Here is a 25575-nt window from a genome sequence, read left to right on the forward strand (position 1 = left end):
GTAAAATGTCAGCTTCAATGGACACTGGGAGTGTCTTAGTCCTTTGCCTGTTCTTTCATGCTTTCATGAGATTCTTCCCTAGGCCCTGCTGGGCTTTGGGTTCTGTTGTAACAAACAACCACAAACTTAACTCTCATAGTTCTGGAGAAGTCTGAAATCGGGGTGCAGGCAAGATGTGTGAGCGTCCTGCAGGGAACTGGGAAAAGCTCTGTATACTGCTCTGCCTTTGAGAAGCTTTAATTTCTCTCTCTGGTTGTCAGCTGTGTAACATAGTAGCTTGTGCTTGCATCACTTCAATTTTCCGCCGGTTTTCATAGGACTTTCTAAACTCTATGCAACTGCTTTCCTTAGAAGGACAGTTATTTGGCTGAGGCCTACTCTGATTGTGTGATCTCATTTTAGTTTGCCTGATTACACCTGAAAAAGACCTTTCCAAATAGTCATAGTTCCCGGTAGGCATGAGTTTTGGCAGATGCTGCTCGACCCTAGATAGCTAGTGCTTCATCCTTTGGGACCCCTCTCCTTGTGTGTCTAACTGATGTTCTCCTGTGTTCGTTCATTCGTTCTTTCTTTTCTTTTCCTTTTTTTTTTTTTTTTTTTTTTTTGGTTTTTCGAGACAGGGTTTCTGTGTGGTTTTGGAGCCTGTCCTGGAACTAGCTCTTGTAGACCAGGCTGGTCTCGAACTCACAGAGATCCTCCTGCCTCTGCCTCCCGAGTGCTGGGATTAAAGGCGTGCGCCACCATCGCCCAGCACTTGCTTTCTTTCAAAGTCAAGTGGTGCTGAGGATGGAGCTCAGGATCTGTCCTGTGCTGGACAGTGCTCCGCCACCACGTTATATCTCCAGTCCTCTTTCCTTCTTCTGTTTTATATCCTGTTCAGTAATAGAACCATGTGTCTAGTGTGACGGAAAAACTAGGTACTTGGTTTGTTTGTTTCCTTTTTCCTTTTTTTTCTGAAGACAGGGTCTTCCTGTAGTCCGGGTTGTCCTGGAATTTACTATGTAGACAAGCTTGGCCCCAAACTCATAAAGTTTCTCTTATCTCTGCCTTCAGAGTGCTGGAACTAAAAGCTTTTTTATCCCCAAGCCCAGCTAGTCTTCTTAGTGTTAATTTTTATAAAATGAATTGTTTTTGCTGTTGTTTTGTTTTTGCCTTATGTGGTCAGTAAGTGCCATTTTGAGCAATGTAAAAGTATGAATTTGGGGAATTAAGTTGTGTTCACAAACTAGATTAGCAGCCTTTGCATATTTAAAGTTAGGAGCTGCTGTTGACCTTGTTTAAACCTTGGAACGTCAAGGTCAGATTCAGTAAATATCTATTTTAAATGGAAGTCATTTGTAAGCTGGACATAGTAGCTTACACCTATAATCTAATACTTGAGAGGCTGAGACAGGAGGGAGATCACTGGAAGGCTTGTACTACAATGTGAGACTCGAGGTTGGGGAGGAAGGGGGAGAGAGAAAAAAAGAAGTTGGGTCCTTGACTATGGTCAAGAGCACTTGCTGATGTTGCAGAGGTCCTGAGTTCGATTCCCAGTACCCACATGGTGGCTCACAACCATCTGTAATGAGATCTACTGCCCTCTTTTGGCCTGCAGACATGTATGCAGGCAGAACATCATATACGCAATAAATAAATAAATAAATAAATAAATAAAAGAAGTGTGGGAGGTCAGAGGGCAGCTTGCAGGAGTGAGTTCTTCTATCATGTAGGTACCAGGGATTGAATTCAAGTTGTTGATATTAACAGCTAGCACCCTTAAGTAGTGAGCCATTTTGCTGGTCCTATTTTAAAATTATTTGAACTTTATTTGTGGGGTTTTTCTTGGGACATATGGCAGAGCAGCGTTATAAGACTTACATGCTTATATCTTCCTAAATTGAGTGTCAGTGGGTTTAAAGCTGTGTGTATGTCAACCAGTTATAAAAAAATCAGATTTTTAAGAAATATTTATTTATGTATTTATTTATTCATTATGTATACAATATTCTGTCTGTATGTCTGCAGGCCAGAAGAGGGCACCAGATCTCATTTTAGATGGTTGTGAGCCACCATGTGGTTGCCGGGAATTGAACTCAGGACCTTTGGAAGAGCAGGCAGTGCTCTTAACCACTGAACCATCTCTCCAGCCCAAAATCAGATGTTTTTGTTGTGGGCAGTTGGAGACTAATTGAGTCATCTGTAAGAAGCAGCAGCAAAAAAAGGAACTGGCTACATGATAAATAACTGTGATTAGACAAGGAATTTCCTCTACTCCTCCTTTCCTAGCTGATCTTTATGTAGCTGAGAGTTCTGGGGCTCAGTGTGGAAGGCAAGGACTATGTGAAAAGCTTTGGCAAGTTCTTCACCTGAGCTCTTGGACCACCCTTTCCTGTGGGGGTCTGAGAGCTCTGTAATTATGCTTTTTGTCCTGAATGTTTAACTGAAATAAACTTTACAACTTTAAAATTCTGCTTTGGTTCTGTTGTAGACGTCAGTGGTTTAGGTTAGTGAGTGCTAGATGAAATGGGCAGCCGTGTACTGGCCCTGCCTGGGATTTTTGGATGTTTTCTTTGTGACTAGCTATGTTTTTAAATAGAACTTACAGATGTTTAAAATTTATTTATTCATCCATTCATCCATATATTTATTTATTTCATGTTCATAAGAAAGGAAAGTAGTCTGGTGCCATTGTTTCCATGATTAGGTTTTCTTCTGCTCCTGTGATGTCTTTGCTCTGTGCAAGGGTCTTTCTCTGTTGCCTAGGCTGGTCCTGAGGTCTTGGGCTTAACTGATGTTTGCCATGCTTGTTGTTGTGCCTATCTGTGTACTCAAAAAAGGTTATATTCCTGTGTATCCTGTGACAACCATGCTGTCCAGCCCTGTGAAATGTTACTTTGTGGATGTCTGAGGAGGTAGCAAGGAACATTTTTGTGCTGAGATACCATTTTATTTTCTCTCTCTCTCTCTCTCTCTCTCTCTCTCTTTCTCTTTTTAAATTTCCCAAGCTCACGATAGTTATTTCGAAGGATAGTGATACTTGGTTTCCAAAAACAAAGTAGCTCTGTGAGCAAATTATACTATTATTAGCTTAAAATTTTTCTCTTAGCTATTCTAATCTGGTCTTGTTATATGCTCAAGGATGACTTTGACTTCTGGTGCTGCTCTGCTCCCATGTACTGATGTTACAGATGTGGCTACTGCACCTTGTTTATGTGGTGCTGTGGGCTGAGGTGTATCAGCCCTGAAGGAGATAGTAAATGCCATGTAAGGCCTAAGATGCTACATTTGACCACAAATCTTTTTCTTAGTCTCATCCCAGCACAGAAGCTAGGCCTGGGCATCAACCCTACCTCTCTGATCCCAAGTACTCTTATCTCTAAATTTTTTATTTTTTGAGACAATGTCTTGCTAAGTTACCTAGATTGGCCTTGGACTGGGAATCCTCCTGAATCAACTTCCTAAGGGCTGAGATTACAGGCATGTGGCAGTTGCCTGTTTATTTTTTGTTTTACTTGTTTTGTTTTTCGAGACAGGGTTTTTCTTTAGCTTTGGAGCCTGTCCTGTAACTTGCTCTGTAGACCAGGCTGGCCTCAAACTCAACAGAGATCCACCTGTCTCTGCCTCCCAAGAGCTGGGATTAAAGACGTGTGCTACCATCGCCTGTTTATTTTACTTTTTGAGACTGGGTTTCTTGTAGCCCAGGCTGACCTGAGAGAACTCCTGGTACTTGAGGTTGCAACTGTATGTCACTACAACCAGGTTTAAGTTGTCTGTTCAGATTTGTTTTACCGTGTGAGTGTTGACCTGAATGTATGTGCATGCACAATGTGAGCACAGTGAGTCAGAAGAGGACACTATATCCCCAGGAACTGAAGTTAAAGACTGTTGTTAACCCATGTATGGATGCTGGGATACTAACCATGCCTCCTGTCCCAAGCTGTCTTTTTAATTAATGTGTAGTACTTTGTGCTGCAGAAAAATTTGAGGGAGAAACTCTGGGAATGCTGTTCAATATGTGTAATTCTCAGACAGACTGAGCCAGGTTAAGTAAGACCCCTGCCTCCTGTTGGTTCCAGCTCCCTGTCACTCACTAGGTGTGAGAAATGGCCATCTTGTGGCTCTCGCAGCCTTGTTTGTACTCAGCTCCTTATGTGTAGTGTTCTGCAGTAATCACTACTGGTGGTATTTGTGGAAGTCTCCAAGGGAGTGATTCCTGGGTACTTCACTGAGCTCTCTTGGTTTCTTTTTCTAGACTTACTAGTTGTACTTCCAAAAAAGTGAAGTACTTTATACTGTGAGCAATAAATAGGAGAAACTGAGAATTCCCATTTAAGCTATGGTAAAGTCCCCTGGTTGGCCTGTGAAGAGTGTATTTCCATCAACCAGGCCACTCTTCCTTTATCTCAAGAAGCAGCAGTGGGCTCTGTTCTCTGGGTAGGCAAGGAGAGGCCTCAGCAGCCAGCAAGGTTCTTAGTCTCTAGATCTAAGGCTGAGGTAGGAGGATTATGAGTTGAAGGCCAGCCTAGACTAATTAAATTAACCAGACTACCTAAAAATGGATAAAAATGAATCAAACCCTCCCTTAAATGTGATTACATCATGAAACAGCATGAAAATTCACATTAATTTTCCTTCTTGCTACTTGTATGTGTGGAGACATTACTCTTGCTATATGTATAGCCCATGATAGCCTTGAACTTGGAATCTTCCTGTGTGTGGTTTTTGACATTTTTTAAGAGCAGAAGCCAGTAGTCCTGTAGAAGAACCCAAATTCTCACTGGGCTTCTTTTCAGTATGATCCAGGTTTTGCATAGAAGTTTCTTTCAGTCAGCAGGTATAGAGTCCTCTGTGCTTTGTTGATTAGGAAGACAGTTCCTGTTAGAATGTACGACACATTACCCAACTTCACTGTCCTTAACTGAAAAGAAGGAAGGGAGATGAGCCAGACCCCCTGTCCCTTGGCTCACTTCATCATTTTTCCCGTGTTCGCCCTGATTTTCCTTTCATTGTCTTTCCCCTACCTTGTACTTAGTCTGTTTGTTTATCTCTGAGGTCCGGGTTTGGCTTTTGATGGAAAAGTTCCTAAAATCATAGTGGTACCAAATGTCTCATGGTTCCCAGTGCTCTGACCCCAACACAACTTTAAATCTCCTATAATTTGTTTTAAGATCTGAATATCCAGGCTGGAGAAATAACAAGTTAAGAGCACTGGATACTCTTCCAGAGGTCCTGAGTTCAACTCACAGCAACTACATGGTGGCTCACAACCATCTATAATGAGATCTGGTGCCCTCTTCTGGCATACAAACATATATGCAGACAGAACACTGTATATAATAAATAAATCTTTAAAAAAAGATTTGAACAACTTGAGCAATGTTGTGTAATGAACTAAATGGCCATTTGAAAAATAATACTTATGGGTTGCAGAAAACTAATTTTCTTCATTGTTCATTAGCTATTAATTGGTGGACTGTACATCTTCCCAAATTTAAGAATCAGATCAAACTCTACCCACCTCATTTCTGGTGCTGTGCTGATGTTTTTGTGATACTTGCTTTTTTTGTTGTTGTTGTTTGTTTTGTTTTTATTCAAACAAGCATCTCAGGCCCAGCAGCTAGGCTGTGATGTCATCGAGAGGGTATAGCTCGTGTGGAACTCGGTGCTCCTTTCACGTCAGCCGTCTTCAGACTTCCCACATTTTCTCAGTGTACTGAATTTATTCAATATTCTGAACATCATTTAGTTTGGGAGCTGAGATTGTTGCTTGGTTTGTTTGTTTGTTTGGTTTTTTGAGGCATAAGGTTGTACTATGTTTCTCTAACTGGCCTGGAACTCAAGAGATCCACTGGCCTCTTATTGAGTGCTGGGATTAAAGGGGTATGTTACCCCACACCTCGCTTGTTCTGTTTTGTTTTTACCATTTATTTATTTGTGTGCTTGTATGCATAAGCACACTCTGTGCGTAGGTCAGAGAACAGTTTACGTGAGTAGGTTTTCTCATTGCACTATGAATTACAGGGATCAAACTCAGGCTATCAGACTTAATAGCAAGTCTCATTTGGTGAGCTTTTCTCCCAGCCCAAAAGTAAGCTTATTGAGTAAATTGCAAGGGCAGTAACACAATCCCTTTTGTCTACAGTTTTATTGACAAATGAACTGGGGAAAAAAGTAGTTTCAGAAGAGATGGATGGCCCAGCAATTAAGAGCACTGAGTGCTCTTCTAGAGGATCCAGTTTTGATTCCCAGCACTCACATGGCAACTCATAACCATCTTTATAACTCAAGTCCTACTGGATCCGTAGCCCTCTTCTGGCTTCTGTGGGCAACACACACACACATGGTGCATGCACACACACAGTCAAAACACTCATACACATAAGTAACTAAAAAACCTCTTTTTGTCAGAGTAATAAGGGACTACGTGCAATGGATGTCCTTTAATCCGACCATGTCTTCCCCTTCTCTTTTTGGAAAAGGGCCTTGTGTACCCTAAGCTGGTCTCAGATGTTCAGTCTTCCTACCTCAGGCCCAGCTCCTCCTGTTTTTGACAAAATAAGCAAGAGTCTCACCATATAGTCTTTAAGCTAGCCTTGAACTTGCTGTGATCTTCCTATCTGTGCCTCCTAGGAGCTCAATTAGAGATAATATGCCACCAGTGGCTTAGAAACCACTTACATTTGTTTGGAGAATTGCATTATTACCTGATGATGTGTTTCGAATCTATGTCTGGTGCCTTATGACTCATTTCTCTAGTTGGACAGTGCAGAATGAAAAGATGAAGCTTATATAACTACAGCCTGTGTTGCAGGACCCTACTGTTGCTTGACCCATTTGTGACGCCTTCCTATTTATTCTTTCCATTCCACTGCCTGCTGGGGGTAGCAAGTAAATGAGCTAGCAGACCTTTCCTAGAGACAGACCGAGGTGATTGTGCTGGAGGACAATAGGCCTTGTTGGACAGTGCACCAGATACCATTGTTCAGTTGATACAGAGGGCAGTGGAATGACTTGAGAAAAGGTTTCCAGAAGTGGTAGGGATCTATACAAACAGCCTGTCTACCCCTCCTTCCTCCTTCCTTTCTTTCTGATTTTTTTTGAAAATTTATTTTCATATATATGTGTGAATGTGTGTGTATGTGCACATTTCTGGTGCCTACTGAGACTAAAAGAGGGTGTTGGAGCCCTTAGAAGCTAGAGTTACAGGAGGTTGGTTGTAGTGACCCTCTCGATGTGGTTGCTGAGAACTGAACCCAGGTCCTTTGCAAGAGCTCCAGTGCTCTTACCTGCTGAGCCATCTCTCCAGCCCCCTGGCTCTTATGTTTGTTTCCTACACGTGCTTCCTGTCCTGGGGCCTTTCAGAATCCCTGTCTTTCTTCTTCCTGTAGTTCGACCAGGTAAGTACTGAGGGCTTAGGGGAAATGGGAAGACGGCATCAGGAATAGTTTAACTTTTTGCTTCTAGATTTAATCGTTTCCTTAAAGATGTAGTTAGTATCCAACTTTTTTCTTTTAAACAATTTTGAGAAAAAATAGACAATAAATATATTGAACTTGGAAAACATAGGAAATTACAAAGTCCTGCTCATGTACTTAGCCTTCCATATTCGTCTACCTTAGGAAAGTTCAGTGTCTGTTGCTTTAAGTTTTTTTTTTTTTTTTTTTTTTTTTAAAAACATTAACTGTTGTCTATTTTAGTTTTTCTTATCCCATTGTGTCACCATTCGGCATTAGATAAGATTAGGAGGAAGCAAAAGAGTTCATGAAAGAGCCCCCTGCTAGGCAAATACTGGGCTACTACTCTGTGCCAAGCACGCACTGAGAACTTGATCTTATTCTTGTTACAGGGTTTGTGTGTTTTGCCTCATTCCTTATTGATAAGTAACTTGGAATATTTGTTTATTATAACTTTGTTTCTATTCAGTCTGCTTCTTGACGAATTCTTTTTGGATTTTCGAGACAGGGTTTCTCTGAAACAGCTCTGACTGTCCTGGAACGTGTTTTGTAGACAAGACTGTCCTCAAAGTGACAGATCTGCCTGCCTCTGCCTCTTAAGTGCTGGGACTATAGGCGTGTGCCACCATCGCCAGTTCTTGGCAAATTCTAATGATTAGTGGTTCTTTGGTGGGGATTTGATTTTACATTTTGTTTGTTTGGAAACAGGGTTTCTCTATAGACCACACTGTTCTCAAATTCAAAGATTTGCCTTCTTCTCTTTACTCCCAGGCTGGGTTTAGTGATGTTTACTATTAGCCTGGTGGTGGTGTGGATTCCTCTTTTTTTTTTTTCCCCGCTTAAACCCTACCACTTAGCCATGGCCCTAGTCCTCCCCCCTTTTGTGACTGATCCTTTTTTGTACGAACAAGTTGAATTTAAGAGAGGGACTGTATTTTAGGAATAAAGAAAATAAAATGCTTCCTTCTGATATAGAAATGGCAGTACATGTTGACATTTAAAGGAAGTAGGGAATTAATCTCCTCCTTCCCTCTTCTCTCTCTCCCCACTCCCCCCCCCCCCCCCCATACCTCCTTGGGAGTTGGTTCTCTTCTTCCATCATGTGGGTTAGGGGATGAGTGCATCTGAGCGCTCTTCTCTGACTACAGTTTTCAAGTGACCTTCATCTTTCTGCCTTTCCATCCACCTAGTTCTATTTTTCCTTCACAGTGAAAAGCACCTAACATCATTTACTTTATAACCCCCTTATCAGGATATTAACCAAGTACTCGGCATGGAAGCAAAGAACTTGCAGGAGAGAAATTGGCTCTTGCCTAGCACTTGTAAATGTTGTTGAGAGTGAATAGACCTTGGCTATGGAGGCCATGGTGTTATTAATGTTTTATCAATAGCTTAAAGCTTCCATCCTGGTTTTGTACTGTTATGTAAGCATGCCTATATAGCTCTATAGACCAGACTGGCCTCAACTCACAGAGCTCCACCTGCCTCTTAATCCACAGCCTCCCGAGTGCTGGGATTAAAAGTGTGTGCCACCACCGCTTGGCTGTACTCAAAATTTAAGGATATATTTGTAACTTTTTCCCCACCCCATACTGGTACCTGACACAAGATCAGAACCAAAATGAGTGAGTCAGTCTGTCTCTCTCTCTCTTTCTCTCTCTCTCTCTCTCTCTCTCTCTCACACACACACACACACACACACACACGTAGCCTGAGGCATGGCTTCTTTCGTTTCTACTTTCAGTTTTCTTTTGAAGCACAGATGTGGGTCCTCAGCACCCATAGAAAAGCTTGCACTGCGGTGTGTGTTGTAACCCAGTGCTGGGGGCAGTAGAGCTGCTGGTGCCCATCTTTCTTATCTGGAGATTGTCCAATGAGAAAAAATTTTTGAATTCACATTTTAATGGGAAATCACCTGTAAAGAGCTTCGTGAGAGCATTTCATTTCAAGATTGTGAAAAATTGACCGGGCGGTGGTGGCGCACACCTTTAATCCCAGCACTCAGGAGGCAGAGGCAGGTGGATCTCTGTGAGTTTGAGGCCAGCCTGGTCTACAAGAGCTAGTGCCAGGACAGGCTCCAAAGCTATAGAGAAACCCTGTCTCGAAAAAATAAAAAAGATTGTGAAAAATTAAGTGACTTTATTATACAAATACAGTATTTAGAACTTAAAACCTCAAGATGTGCTACAGTATGTGTGTACTTAGAAGTTAATCATATTCATATTTAATACAGTTAAATTAGCTCCATAGAGTCAAACAGGACCAGATTATTTTTATTCAGAATCTTGAAATGGTGTCTGATCTTTGGAATTTAACTAGTATAGCCATGGGAATGAACCACTTTGTGATGGGCTCCTTGACTAAGTGAGCATGATGCAGTCATGATTGCTGCATGTTAGTATCTACTGCACTGCCTTCTGTCAGATGCTGCACTTGGACTGGTGTGTTGCCTCAACAGATGGCTCATCTAGTGAAGATGCTTGCCAGCAAACCTGAGGACATGATTTTGTTTCCTAGGATTCAATATTGGATGCAGAATGGATGTGTGCCATGGATATGTTTGTGCATGCCCACCCCCAGTGAGCACACACACACACACACACACACACACATATAATAAGTAAATGTAGTAGAAACTTTTTTAGAGCACTGGAACCCAGGGCCTTATGTATATTATATTAAATATGTACTAGTGAACTTTCTCCAGCCATTCTAACCTTTGACATTTATACCTTTCTAGTTTCTATAGCAGGCTATTTTCTCATCACGTGTTCATGCCAGCTGGCACTGCCGTGTGTGTATCAGCAGCAGCGGCTAGCCGTTAGCTCACTCAGTCTCCATACATTTGCCTTGCAAGAGCGCTCTTCTGCTGCCTGCCTGTCTGGCACTTTGGCTCCTAGTTCTGTGGTGGGCAGCAGGTTCAGGCTGTCAGTATTAGTACCTAGGCATCTATGATGTGCCCCATCTTTCCACTGCACCACAGACTAGCTGGTGTAGCTGTGTGGTAGCATGTTGGATATTGGCTTTGGTTTCAATAAATTCTGGTTTTCCCAATTTTCTTAAGGTGTTTTTTTTTAAACATTTATTTATTTATTATGTATACAACTTTCTGCCTCCATGTATACCCACATGCCAGAGGAAGGCGCCAGATCTCATTACAGATGGTTTGGAGCCACCATGTGGTTGCTGGGAATTGAACTCAGGACCTCTGGAAGAGCAGACAGTGCTCTTAACCACTGAGCCATTTCTCCGGCCCTATTTAAGGTGTTTTAAATTCTGATTCCTACATATTGTTTAAAACTGCAGTTGGATCTTATTTTTTCCCACAAATAAATCCAGACAACTCACCTGACTTGACCTGAGGTAATGGGATAGTTAAGCAGCCCCTTTCTCCACTGTATTCTGGCATGGCCACAGGAGCTAGCGAGTACCTAGTGTCTTCTGAAAGAATAGAAAGCTTGAACCCCCAGGGAGTGGAGCCTCAGTGTTTCAGATAGAGCAAATTGTGATTTTTTTTTATTTATTAAAAATTTCCACCTCCTCCCATCCTCCCATTTCCTTCCCCCTTCCTCTCCCTCTCTAAGTCCTAAGAGAAGTCAGGGTGCCCTTCCCTGTGGGAAGTCCAAGGCCCTTCCCCCTCCATCCAGGTCTAGGAAGGTGTGCATCCAAACAGACTAGGCTCCCAAAAAGCCAGTACATGCAGTAGAATCAAAACCCAGGGTCATTATCATTGGCTTCTCAGTCTGCCCTCATTGTTAGCCACATTCAGAGAGTCTGGTTTGATCAGTCCAGCTGGCCCTGGTGAGCTCCCATTAGATCAGTCCCACCATCTCACGGTCCTGACTTCCTTGCTCATGTTCTCCCTCCTTGTGATTTATCCCTTTATCTTTTACTCTGAAAAGATGCTCAGGAAGATCTTTGTGTAGAGACTGGGATAATTATGGCCCTTTATGACAGGATTCTTACTTGGGCTACAGCGAGGCTAGTTGTGCTGTTGTAATTGACAGTAGGAACTGGGATCTATCTACTGTATACCTGTCAGTCGCTGGACAACTCACCCTCCCCAAAGAATAATTTCACCTTAAATAAACCAGAATGTCTTAGTGCTGGGAAGAGACACCACAACCATAGCAACTCTCTTTTTAATTTTTTGATTTTTCAAGGCAGGTTTCTCTGGCTTTGGGACCTGTCCTGGAACTTACTGTGTGGGCCAGAGTGGCCTCAAACTCACAGAGGTCCGTCTGCCTCAGCATCTCGAGTGCTGGGATTAGGGTGTGTACCACCTCCGCCCCCACAGTCACGGCAACTCCTATAAAAGAAAACATTTAATTGGGGCTTACAGTTCCAGAGGTTTAGTCTCTAATTATCATGGTGGTGTGCAGGCAGGCATGGTGCTGGAGGTCTACATCTTGTTCCACAGACGGCTGCAAAAACAGCTCTGCCCCACACTGGGTGTAGCTTGAGCATATGAGGACCCCCCCACCAGCCGTCAACAAGGCCACCCCTCCTTATAGTGCTGCCCCCTATGGGCCAAGCATTTGAACTCCTGAGTCTGTGGGGTCGTTCCTATTCAAACGCAGGGTAAGCTGGGTATGGTGGCACACACCTTTAATCCCAACACTCAGGAGGCAAAAGCAGGCAGATCTCTGTGACTTTGAGGCCAGTCTGGTCTGTATATCAAGTTCCAGGCCAGACAGAGCTACTTAGTGAAACCCTGTCTTAAAAGACAAAGTAAAACAAAATGCTAAAAGTAAATAAACATTTTGGGCAGTGGTGACTCACACCTTTAATCCTAGCACTCAGGAGATAGAGGCAGGCAGATCTCTGATTTTGAGGCCAGCCTGGCCTAGAAAGCGAGTTCCAGGACAGCCATGGCTGTTATACACAAAACGACAACAAAAAAAAAAAAATGAGAAAAAATAAATCAGGGTGCCAGGTTGAGGCCTTCCTCTAGACTAAGAGAACTTGATGGTTCCTCAGGCGTGTGCTCATAGGACCTTCTCCGAGAGGACGTTTGGAGGTGGATGTAGCTTGCTTTTACTGATTAACTTGTGTTCCCTAACTTCCACTTCAACGCCCACCGTATCTTTTTTAGGGTGGAATTCACATAATAGAAAATCAAAACACTTTAAAGAGAATGATTCAATAGCACTTAGTATATTCACATTGTTGTGCAACTGCCTCCCTATCTAATTCTGTATTTTTGTCACCCTCAAAGGAGGCCTGTTCTCAATAAAATTTCATACTTTGTGTATGGCCCCATGCAACTCCTGCTGTTTGTCCGTGGATCTGCATATTTTGGATGTGTCGTAATTGAAGTTATCTACTATGTACATGGCTGTGTGTATATAGGTAGATAGGTAGGTCCAAACAACTTTTTGGGAGTTGGTTTTCTCCTACTTGATGTGGCGTCCAGGGACTGAGCTCAGGTCATTAGGGTTGGCATCAACTTTTGTTATCCGCTGAGCCATCTTGTCAGCCCCTGTCTCTTTATTTTGTTTACTATTTCTGTAGGTGTGTGTGTGTGTGTGTGCGCGCGCGCGCGTGTGTAGGCAGGGTCTCACTATGAAGACCAGGCTGAGTGCCTGGTTTCCATTTCTTTATTTTTCAGTGCTGAAAAATTAAATTCTATAATGAGTAGAAATTTGTGGTGGAGAAAGTAATAGAGAAGAGGATTGTTTATGTGTTTTCTACAATGTAGCTAATGTAGCTGTTAGCACAGCCCCAATATGATAAAAATCTTTTCTGTTGTTACAGATAGACTTACATGTGTGGGAAAACAGACCAGAAACACTTCTGAATTAAGGTAACTTCACATATATAATTGTTGTCATTTTTGTGGGGCTTTGGAGGTGGGGGATTTTGAGAATGTCTTACTATGTACCTTTGACTGTGTAGACTTACTATGCAGACCAGGCTGGCCTTGAATTTACAAAGATCCACCTGCTTCTGCCTCCCAGGGCAGTGATTAAAAGTGTGCTCTGTGTCCATCCTGATACTCATCAGTTTTGTTTTATATCTCAAGACAGGGTTCCTCTGTGTAGCCCTGGCTGTTCTGGCGTTCACTTTGTAGATCAGGCTGTCAGGGACTCAGATTCACCTGCCTTCTGAGGGCTGGGATTAAAGGTGTAAGCCACAGAGCCCAACACTCATCAGTTCTTAAAGTACAGCATTTACATTTCTTCTGGGTGTCAAGCTGAGGTCCTTGCCCATGCTAAACTTGTTCTCTACTGGCAAGTTACATCTACCACCAGCCCAGGGTTATTAATCTCATTGGGTTTTTGTTTGTTTGTTTGTTTGTTTTTGTATACAATGTTCTGCCTATGTGTATGCCTGCAGGCCAGAAGAGGGCACCAGATCTCATCACAGATGGTGTAAACCACCATGTGGTTGCTGGGAATTGAACTCAGGACCTGTGGAAGGGAAGCTGGTACTCTTAACCACTTAGCCATCTCTCCAGCTCCTTTGTTACAAGTTTTACTTTCTTTCAAATGTTCTCTATTACTCTGTCACAGTTTTACCTGTTCTCTTGCTGTATTGTCTAATCTGGCCCTGACTTGTCTCAAGTTCTCTCAAGTAACTGGTACCCCAACCCCTCTTTTTGAGATAGTCTGTCTTACTAAATGTAGGCCTGGCTAACCTCAGACTTGTACCTCTACCTCCCCTGCGCTGGCATTAAAGGTCTTTGTTGGTATTTTATATTTCTAGGTGTCTTGTCTGCTGTATGTCTGTGTGCTATGTGCATGCAGTGCAAGCAGAGGCCAAAGAGAAAGAGTTACAGATAGTTGTTATCTCCTATACGGTGCTGGGAATGTTCAGGAAGAACATCCAGTGCTCTTAACCATAGAGACATCTCATCTCTTCAGCCTGCTGTCCCCAACCTCCCTTTGGTGTTTCACCATGCAGGCCAGGTTGACCTTAAAGTCAAACAGTCTTCCTGCCTCATTCTCTCAGCACGCTGAGATTACAGGTGTAAGCCACCAACATCTGACCCATTTCTCTATTTTAAAAATTTGTGTGTGTGTCCATGCATGTGTATTTTTTTAAGTTTTATTTTTAATTGGATATGTGTTTTGTGTGGGGGGGTGGGGGTGGGAGGTATTTGCATGTGAGTGCAGGCGTCCCCAGAGGCCAGAGGGCTCAAATGCCTTGAAGCTGAATTAAATTCAGGTTCTCCATTAGAGTAGCATGTGTTCTTAATGTCTGGAGCATCTCTCCTGAGCCTTCTTCCTTAGTTTTTGAAACAGCCATCTCTCCATCCTTGTGTGTGTGCGTGTTCCTGCACGTATTGTACATGCCTGTGCCTATGCTGTACAAAGGCCAAAAAAAAAGTGTATCTAACCATTCAGAACAAGAGTTAGGCATTTGCAATAATGCCTAGCTGTTACTGTGTATTTGCATTATGTTGTTTTGGTTTCCAAGACAGGGTTTCTCCGTGTAGCCCTGGCTTCCTGGAACTCACTCTGTAAACCAGGCTAGCCTGGAAATCAAAAATCTGCCTGCCTTCGTCTTCCAAGTGCTGGAATTAAAGGCATGAGCCACCCACCACCCAGCTTTCTTTTCTCTTTGTTTTTTTACATTTCAGTCAAGAATCAAGATTCAAAGTTCACAAATAATTTAGGGGGGAAGGTAGTGGACAAGAAAGAGGTTTGAAACAGGATATTAATGTATAGCCCACATTGACCCAATTCTCAGTGTCCTTCTGTTTTACTTTTTTGAGTGCTGAGATTAGATGTATGTTCCACCTTACCAAATTTAAAAGGTGGCTATTAATAGAAAATTGAAATTCGTACAAGAAGTTAACCGCTTGAAAAAATTCTGTCAGCAAACTAAAATCATCACTAGCTCATAGCTGATCTTTTTCTTACACGTGCCCCTACCCATTTCTCTATTTCTTGCTTGTTTTTAGGAGAATCTTTGTTCTTAAAGACTTCAGTACCTTTAAACATAAAACAATACTGTTATCACACTTAGAAAATGTGTTGATGGTTGCTCCCTGTACAGCTCCCTGTTTATGTTCAGGTCTAGTGCTGTTTGTTGGGCTTCACAGTTCTAATCTCCCCTCCCCCCTTCCATCCCTTTCTTTCTCTCAGATTGACACAGAATCTCACTATGTAGGTCTGACTGTCCTGAAACTCACTATTTAGACCAGGCTGGCCTCAACACTCACAAAGATCCACCTACCTTTGCCTCCTGAGTGCTGGGATCAAAGACATTCACTTATAAATCCAGCCACTTTCATAACTTCAAATCTTTAAGAAATTCCTGTCATTGAAAATAACATCTCGAAGAAGGACAGTAGTGTTCTCTGTTAATATGACTTCCACTCAGATGTCAGCTGTTAACTTTGGAGTTGTTCTGTTGAAGGGGACACTTCAGTAGTATAATCACTGAGAGGCTTATGGGATGGGGGTGGACTGTCAGACTGATTATCTCATTTAATTTTTGTTTTAGCTCTGTGACATAGATGATGATGTTCCAGACCAGAGTAAAACCTGATTCAGTGAAGTCCTGTTTGTATGTTGGAGAAACTGAAATTCTTTTTCTTACTTTCTTTGTTTTTGTTTTTCCAGACAGTTTTTCTCTGTTTAGCATTGAGTGTCCTAGAACTTTCTCTGTAGATCCGGCTGGCTTTGAACTCACAGAGATCTCCCTGTCTCTGTCTCCTGAGTGAATTATATTTAATTATATTGAATTATAGTCTATTTTGTGTGTGTACATTGCAACAGACCGCACATAGGAAGTCAGGACAACTTACAGGAGTCAATTCTCCCCTTCTATGTGGTGAATCCTGAGCTGTCCAAATCAGGCTGGCAGGTTTGATGTCAAGTGTCTTTACTGGCTAAACCATCTTGACAGCCCATATGTCTGTTTTCTGTCGGTAGCAGACTTGTACCCCAAGTGTCATTGTTGATAACTGTCTAATAGTAGGACCCTGAGGTCACTGTTGAGGTACTCTGCACACCTTCCTTCACAGGGTCTTGATTGGAGGGCATTATGCTGCTGCTGTCTTTGTCACACGTTGAGGATTTTATATCTCATACCACATGTGTAAACTATTCTAATCATGCTAATGCTTTACTTAAAGTAAGGATAGGTCTCGTCTGCTTGTTTGTTCTCGTAGTGGGCAAGCACTCTCCTTCTGAGCTGCATTCTTAGCCCCATGTTTCTAAATTATTCAGATTTCCTAAACAGCAGTTCTAACTTAAAACTGAAGTCAGATGTGGGTCATGGGCAGTCATGAGGCCTCATCAGGTCCTGTCTTAGTGGATTAGATTGGAAAATGCCACCTCAGCATAGCCAAAGCTTACCTGGGACATGCTCTGGAGGAGAAGAGCTGCCCAGGCAAGCAGACCTGATGGTGGGGTTTCCAGAAGGGCCAAGGGACTAACAACACTGAAGAGAAAGTCAAAAGTGATTAAATGTAAGTAAGACTTATTAAACATACATTCATTTTAAAGTATTAAAACTATAAATAGTAGTGTGTGCTGCACTTCATTCAGGCGTGAAAAGGTAATATTAGGACAGCAGGTAAAGGTACTCAATGCGCATGGAACACGAGAACCAGCTCCTTCAAGCTGTTCTTTGTCCTTAACAGGTGTGTTCCATACACATATACAAACAGATAAAACATTTTTTTAGAAAAAGACTGCTAGCTGTTAAGATCCTTCCCCCCTCCCTTTCTCCCTTCCTTTCTTCTTTTCTTTCTTTTTAACATACTGTGAGCATCAGAGGGTGATTTTATGGAGCCAGGTTTTCTTTCTATCTTTACATGGTTAGATTCTAGGGGTTGAATTTAAGTCATGAGGCTTGAACAGCAAGAGACTTAACCCACAGAACCATCTCATTGGCCTAAAATCTTTCATTTAATTGGATACTCTCCATATACTACAGAAAAAAAAATATATGACAGTCACCCAGTTATAGTGCTTAAAACTAGGAAAATGGGTTTACTAGAAACCTAGTGAAAAATCTTTATAAAGCTAATGGGCTATTTAGGTAAAGTCATTGGCCGCCAAGCCTGAGGAGCTTTTGAGACAGCTCAGAAAGTTCCTCTGTTCACAAAATCCTCTTAGTGTGTTGTTTTTAGTTTTGTGATTTAAAGCTAACTCAGCTTTAGTGTTTGTGTCCGGGTCATCTGCTGTGTGTTGACTGAACTAATTCAGGGTACCTTGTGACTTTGGTTGCTTTTTCTTAGTTGAATGCTGGATTGGGTGGTAGATCTTTATAGCCAGAGTGACTTTGTAGGGTAAGAAGTGCTGGAGTGTAGTGAGCCTGAGTAAAACCAGTGAAGCAAGCCAGACACATGCAAGACTAACATGCACCACATCTTTCTATCTAAACAACATGATGTTATTCTGTTGTATAGGAATATTCTTAAACTTTAGTCCTTAAATATTGTGTGCTAAAGACAGAATGATCCAGTCTTTTCCTGAAAAAGTAAATAATGTTCTCTAATGCTAGGGATGTCCAGGGAAGCCTGAGGTATTCTCCCTTGCTGGAGCTTTCTAGCAAGTCAAGCATCCACTCAAGAAATACATTTGAAAAGAACCACTGTAGCCAGAGATGGTGGTACGTACCTGTAACGATAACACTGGAGAAGTGGAGTATGAGGTCAGACTAGGTGTAACAGTAAATTTTAGTTCATACGAGGCTGGCTAGCAAGATTCTCTCTTAATTGAGGAAATAACAGGTGCGGAGAATTGACAGAAAATGAGACTACCATTGTGTTCAGAAATCTTTTGGAAGCTGTGTTGCTGCATAGCCTGCTTTCCTAGAGAGCAACAGCAACAGCAGGTGCTAGTCTAGGAATGTGGGGCGTCCCTGTAGTGCACAGCTGCACCTTGTAGGCCTTTCTTAGCCCATTACTGGTGGTTACTCTCAAACTCATTTTCTCAAGTGTTTCTGCACTGCCCAGCAGCAAAGGCACTTATTCGGAAGGGATCTTGTTGCCAGTGTATGCATCAGGAGCCTATAGTGTGGATCTTCATCGACGGTATTCATTCGTTTTTCTGTAGAATAGAAAAGTATCAGGAACTTGAGCAATTACGCTTGGGGTCATCCAGATGATTTACCCAAGATGTGTTTTTACTCTTAATGAAAATAACAGTGATTAGTTAAGCCATGTGATACTAACTTTGAGTTTTGAGGAAGAGTTGAGACAGGATCTTGATACACAGTCCTAGGTAGCCTGGAGCCCACTATATTACCAGAGAGGCCTCAGACTCAGTGCAGTCCTTCTACCTCTGCTTCTCCCAAGTTCTGAAGCTTACAGGCATGCCATCACACTTAAAGATTTGTTGGTTTAATTTTTATTTTATTATTGTGTGTGTGTTTGTGCATGCATGTGTGTATGTATCAATTCACGCAGGTAGGTGTACTCATCTATGTATGTATGTAGACCAATCTTGGCCTTTTGTTTTACTAATTCATTACTTCATTTATCAACACAGAGCCTCTCACTAAACCTAAAGTAGGGGTTTTCAACCCTATGGGTCTCAACCCTTTGCGGATTAAATGATCCTTGCACAGAGGTCACCTAAGATCATTGGTATGCACAGATATTTACATTTTAATTCATAACAGCAAAATTAGAATTTTGAAGTAGCAATGAAAATAATTTTATGATGGGGTCATCATAACATGAGGAACTTTTTGTTGTTGTTGGTTTTTCAAGACAGGGTTTCTCTGTAGCTTTGGAGCCTGCCCTGGAACTAGCTCTTGTTGACCAGGCTGACCTCGAACTCACAGAGATCCACCTGTCTTTGCCTCCCGAGTGCTGGGATTAAAGGCGTGCGCCATGGAGCTAACCATATTAAAGGGTGGAAGCATTAGGAAGGCTGATAACTACTGACCTAGAAGGTTCCATTTCAACTGGGTTAACTAGCATTGAACCCAAGAATGCACATGTCTCTGCCTTATCCCCTATACCCTAAGCACCTCTTTAACTTTTACACAAAAATTTTGTTGACTGGGGGAAGGGCTAGAGAGATGACTCTTGATTCCTAGCACCTACATGGAAGCCAACAGCCATCTAACTCTGGTTCCATGGGATGTAATACCTTCTTCTGATCTGGGGATACTAGGCATTTACATGACACATTGTAGTAATAAGATCGGCGGGGCTGCGTCCCCAGCACCCCGGCTGCTTGGCTAGCTTATGCCCGAAATAACAACACACAAACTGTATTCATTTAATCACTGCTTGGCCCATTTCTATCTAGCCTCTTCTAGGCTAATTCTCATATATTAATTTAGCCCATTTCTAATCATCTGTGTAGCGCCCCTAGGTGCGCTTACCGGGAAGATTCTAGCCTATGTCCATCCTGGGTCGGCAGAGCTTCATCGCGTGCGTCTGCCTGGGAGCTGGGAGCATGGCGTCTCTCTGAGGCATCTGCTCCCAAGAGGAGAGCTGTGGAGTCTCTGAGCTCACTTCCTCTTCCTCCCAGCGTTCTGTTCTGTTTACTCCTCCCACCTATCTTCTAACCAATGAGGGCCAAGCAGTTTCTTTTTATTTAACCAATGACCTTCCTCCATCAACACATAACTAAAATACAGTTAAAAACCAATACTCTAGGGGCTGGAGAGATAGCTCAGAGGTTAAGAGCATTGCCTGCTCTACCAAAGGTCCTGAGTTCAATTCCCAGCAACCACATGGTGGCTCACAACCATCTGTAATGGGGTCTGGTGCCCTCTTCTGGCCAGCAGGCATACACACAGACAAAATATTGTATACATAATAAATAAATAAACAAACAAATAAATAAATGCCGGGCGGTGGTGGTACACGCCTTTAATCCCAGCACTCGGGAGGCAGAGGCAGGAGGATCTCTGGGAGTTCGAGGCCAGCCTGGTCTACAAGAGCTAGTTCTGGGACAGGCACCAAAGCTACAGAGAAACCCTGTCTCGAAAAACCAAAAAAAAAAAAAAAAAAAAAACAATACTCTGTGTAATTTGCATTGGAGGGTCAAGGTCCTTGTATAAATCACTTTGCTATTAAGTAATTTTATCTTTAGTTTTAAATTGCTTGATCACATTTATGATTGATTGATTTAAAGCCAACATCTTTGTCAGAAGTGTAGCCTGTATGCCAGGTACAGTGACCTATGAGGCCTGATATTTCAGCACTTGAGATTCTGAGGCAAGAGATTTGCATTCAAGGCCAACCTTAGGCTACGGAAATGAGTTTCAGCCGGCACACAGGCATGTCCATATATGACTTCCTCTGAGGAAAAGAAGTCTCTCTCTCTCTCTCTCTCTCTCTCTTTTTTTTTTTTTTTTTTTGAGACAGGGTCTCTGTAGTCCTGGCAATGCTGGAATTGGGTATGTAGATAAAGCTGGCTTTGAACTCACAGAGATCCTTTTGTTTATACCTCCCAACTGCTGGACTAAAGGCATTCCACCACCATACTCTGTAGTGGGTTTTGTGGACTTTGTTTTTGAGGCAGTGTCTCAAACCACTGTGTAGCTAATAGTGACCTCCTTGAACTTGTGCTTCCACCTGGAGAGAAACTATAGGTGGCACCACACATGTGGGGATTTAAACGTTGTGCAAGCAGTCTATTAACTGAACTGTATCCCAGTCCCGGAAGTCAGGTTTGTTTGCTTATCTATTTTGAAACAGTCGTAGTATATATCTTGGGCTGGCATCAAATTATGTAGCCAAGGATGACCTTAAAGGGTGATTCTGATCCTCCTGCTTATTTCCAAAGTGCTGGGATTATAGGTGTACACCCCTGCACCCCATTTATCCTGGGGCTGGACTCAAATCCAGAGCTTTATATATGTTAGTCAAGCACTCTACCAACTGAACTTCTGTATTCCGGGCTGAAAAAGTCATAACAGGATGACCTTAGAGTTTGGAGATGTCTTGTATGACTGGGTATGCAGCACGTGACCAGCCTTGTTCAGAACGTTTGTGCTTAGAAGGGTCAAGATGTTTCTGAGCTTCCTGGGATTCCACAGCCTAGGGTTTTGGTGGAAATAGAGGACTTCTGGATCCCCTTTGTCCTTTTTAAGTCTCATGATGACTGCCATAGCTTTAAAGTTGTAGTTTTCCAGAGTTCCCCAGTCCTTTTCCTGAAGAAATTATTCCTGGTTTCTCCGTGTGGTAGCTATTCCGGATGTCTAGCATTTTGTTCTTGGTTTCTGAGAGATGCAATCTTTTCATGATGAGAAAGGCCTGTGTTATCTGTATTATTTTAAGTGATTTTATTTTTCTGGAGACTGGGTCTGTAGTACAGGTTGGCATTGAACTTAAGGTCTTTCTTCAGCCACCTAAGTAGTGGAAGGCACACCACTACTGGCACTAACAGTTTATGATGTTTCAGTCCAGTGGTGTGTATTAGACATTGTTGTACCGGCAAAAAAGATGGTTTTTAATCCAGTTCTACATAGGACTTTAAAAGTTTTGATGAATGCTGCAGGAAAGTTCTGTTTTATGAGACCACAGCTCTGAAGTTTTCAATTTCTTTGTTGTTTTTTTCCCCTTTCTTTTTTTTAAGGTTTTTCCAAGACTGGGGTGTTTATGTAGCCTTGGCTATTCTGAAACTGACTTTGTAGACCAGGCTGGCCTGGAACTCACAGAGATCCGACTGCCTCTGCCTCCCAAGTGCTGGGATTAAAAGCGTGCACCACCATACCCAGTGTTTTACTTGCTTTATAAGTTACTCAAGTGATTCCCCCCCCAAATTTATTTATTTATTTGTTTGTGTGTTTGTTTATTGTGTATGCATTGTTCTGCCTGCGTGTATGCCTGCAGGCAGAGGGCGCAGCACCAGCTCTCGTTATGGATGAGCCACATATATGGTTACTAGGGGTTGAACTCATGACCTCTGGGAGAGCAGTTAGTGCTCTTAACTGTGAATTTTCAATCAGCCAGTGTTACTGTAGCTTATTTATTTTGTGCCATGTTTCTGTTGCAGAGCTTGAATTCTGAAGTGAGGAGAGCACTGAGACCTGAAGATGAGTGAACTTGACCAGCTGCGGCAGGAGGCCGAGCAACTGAAGAACCAGATCAGAGTAAGTAGCAGTACGTGTCTGTTTCAGATCAGAAGTTTCCTGTTCTGGATGACCCATACAGTGCTCCAGAATGACTGTTGAAATGCATACAACAGCTCTTGGGCCACCAGAGAGAACAGACTTATCTACTAAATGAAAGATAAATTTCAGCTTCCAGTACTCAGAAGGCAGAGGCAGGCAGGTGTCTGTGAGTTTGAGGTCAGACTGGTCTACATAGAGAAATCTTCTCTCAGAAAAAAAAATGAAGGGGAAAGATAAATTTCATTGTAATCTGATTCTTTTTTTTTTTTTTTTTTTTTTTGGTTTTTCGAGACAGGGTTTCTCTGTGGCTTTGGAGCCTGTCCTGGAACTAGCTCTGTAGACCAGGCTGGTCTCGAACTCACAGAGTGAGTTCTCTCTCTGCCTCCCGAGTGCCGGGATTAAAGGCGTGCGCCACCATTGCCCGGCTAATCTGATTCTTTTGAGGTGGGGCTAGAGGTAGAACTGAGAGCCCTTATACATACCAGGTGAATGTGGGTTTAATAGTTTAGGGGTTTGTATTTTATTTTTTTGTTACTTGAGATAAGGTTTCTCTTTTCACTATGTAACTTCGACTATCCTGGAACTCAAAATGTAGACCAGGCTGACTTTGAACAATTAAAGTGTATGTTTTCTTTCTTAGACTTTGTCTAAAGAGCTAGGCAAAAAGATTTAAGATTTACTAGGAAAACCCCAGTTTTCATTTTGTTTAGGGCTTTGTGTATTTGAAATAACTGTCTCTGATTTTCACGGTCTCATCTAAAGACACAGCAATCCTCAGAATCTCAGTAAGTGTTGACAACAGTCAGAGTCTGCCTGTTGTTGAACAGTCACATTTCTTTGACTTTGTCAGTGTGTGCAGGCTGCCAGGGGAACTTTATGGAGAATCTTCAGCACCGTTTTGGCTAACTTTTCTTTTTTTCCCCGTCATCGTTGTTGTTTGAGACAGGGTTTCTCTGTTTAACAGCCCTGGCTGTCCTGGAACTCCTTTGTAGACAAGTCAGGCCTTCAACTCGTAGAGATCTGTTTGCTTTTGCCTCCCAAGTGCTAGAATGAAAGGCCTGTGCCACCACTCTCCAACTTTGATTTTTTTTTTTTTCTTTTCTTGGATTTTTCGAGACAGGGTTTCTCTGTGGCTTTGGAGCTTGTCCTGGATCTAGCTCTTGTAGACCAGTCTGGCCTCTAACTAATAGAGATCCATCCACCTGCATCTGCCTCTCGAGTGCTGGGATTAAAAGTGTGTGTCACCACTGCCCGGCCTTGGTTCCCAGTTTCTATCTTTGCTGGAGATCAGAATGGGTTTGAGGCATTTGCATAGATCATATGCTTTTGAGATTTTTTTTTTATCTTTTCTTTGTCTCAGAAGTTCTGAAAGCTGAGAATATAAAAATTAAAATTCTGAGGGACAAAGGAGTTGTATTGAGTAACTATCTGAAATTATTTTTCAAGTCTATCTTGAAGATAGTCCTAAACTATAGTATGATTTAAGTTTTACTTTTTTGAGACAGGTTCTTACTATGTAACTCTGGCTATTCTGGAAATCACTATGTAGACCAGGCTGGCCTCAAAGTCACAGATTTATCTGCCTCTGCCTCCCAAGTGCAGGGAACTAAAGGTATGTGCCACTGTGTTGGGCTTGTATTTGGACTTTTTAAAGGGGAACGAAGTAGAGATAGCTATTATTTTTTTTTTTTAATGTTAGGCTGGCATGGAAGTCATCTATGTGGCAGAGGGTAAATTTAGAGAAAGGATACGAAAGCCCAGGTGTTGGGGAAAACGTGCTTAGAACAAAGATGAAAAAGAGAAAAGCGAGCGGTTTACAGTGCTGCATAGTTATAGCCATGTAGCACCCCGTGTTTTCACTCCTGTTACATGTGTAGTCCTTAGTGCCCTCCTTTCTACACCTACATAGTTAGTGTCCTTGTGTACAGCAGTCAAGAGGTAGAAAGAAGCAGGAGGATCAGGAGTTCAAGGCCATTCTCTGTTATGCAAGACATTTGAGACCAAGTAGGCAATACAAGGCCCTGTCCCACGGGAAAACATAAAAAGCAGGTAAAAACAATTTCAACAAGTTTGATCTAGTTCCATCTAGCTAAGCACAAGTACATTGCGGCCAGTACCTTATAGTGCTTTCACGTGAGTTTTGTTTTGCTCGTAAAGTTCAGCGCCTCACTCTCAGGGCATCCTTTAGTTCACACTCACTGTGTAATGTGCACAGAGTAGCTCGTGGCACAAGACCTCCATTGTGGACAGCACCAGTTTTGATTATTCCTAGTAAAGACACTCTGCTTCAGCCCTCAGAATGAGTGTCATCCTCACAAATGGGTGCATTGGATTTGGACCTTGCCTCTCAACACCGGGCTACTTTTACGATGAATTGGTGAGGAGAGGTGAAGACCATTGAGTCTCCAAATGGAAAGGGAGTGCCTTTTCTGTTGTTTGTTTTTGAGACAGAGTCTCACTGTCTCTTTCTAGGAAGTGTTGTTTGTTCTTAGATTGTTTTTCATGTGAAACACCCTCTGTGGTGGTCTGAAACAAAATGACCCCCAAAGAGAGTGGCATTACTAAGAGGTGTGGCCTTGTTGGAGGAAGTGTCACTGTGGGGTGGACTTTGAGGTCTCCTGTGCTCAAGCCACTCCCAGTGTCACAGTTCACTTTCTGTTGCCTGAAGATAAAAATGTAGGTAGTCAACACCATGTCTGTCTGCACACGTTCCTGGTCCCCACCGAGATGCTAATGAACTGACCTGGAACTAAGCTGCTACTACAATTGAAAGTTTTCCTTTATAAGAATTGCTGTGGTCATGATGCTTGCTGGCCAGAAGAGGGTATCAGTTCTCATTACAGATGGCTGGGAGCAACCATGTGGTTGCTGGGAATTGAACTCAGGACCTCTAGAAGAGCAGTCAGTGCTCTCAACCTCTGAGCCATCTCTCCAGCCCCTATTTTTTAGTCTTTTAAACCCAAGGCTATACATTATATCAACAAGCATGGTTTTTGAAAGTATTAGACTTATTGGCATGAAAAACATTTGAGAGTGACTAGCTATTTTAAGCCTTTTCTGTGCACCTAATCCATTTTTTTTATGTAGAAATACTTGG

The 25575-nt window shown here is 42.4% G+C and overlaps 1 protein-coding gene across 5 annotated transcripts in view; it reads left to right on the plus strand.

Moving 5' to 3' along the window:
* Positions 1-25575, plus strand: part of LOC121443529 (guanine nucleotide-binding protein G(I)/G(S)/G(T) subunit beta-1) — a 60724-nt gene that overhangs the window by 12013 nt on the left and 23136 nt on the right. For 4 of the 5 annotated variants that reach the window (XM_041645290.1, XM_041645289.1, XM_041645292.1 and 1 more), the window contains exons 2-3: positions 13194-13242; positions 22361-22457. In XM_041645290.1, the coding sequence (XP_041501224.1) occupies positions 22401-22457 (57 nt within the window). In that variant the 5' untranslated portion in view covers positions 13194-13242; positions 22361-22400. The remainder of the gene's footprint in view (positions 1-13193; positions 13243-22360; positions 22458-25575) is intronic. The other variant, XM_041645294.1, reaches the window with a different exon arrangement.

The sequence above is a fragment of the Microtus oregoni genome, unplaced genomic scaffold, assembly GCF_018167655.1.
Source record: "Microtus oregoni isolate MIOR12 unplaced genomic scaffold, Mior012 000109F_ref0000275, whole genome shotgun sequence".
NCBI classification, from domain to species: domain Eukaryota; kingdom Metazoa; phylum Chordata; class Mammalia; order Rodentia; family Cricetidae; genus Microtus; species Microtus oregoni.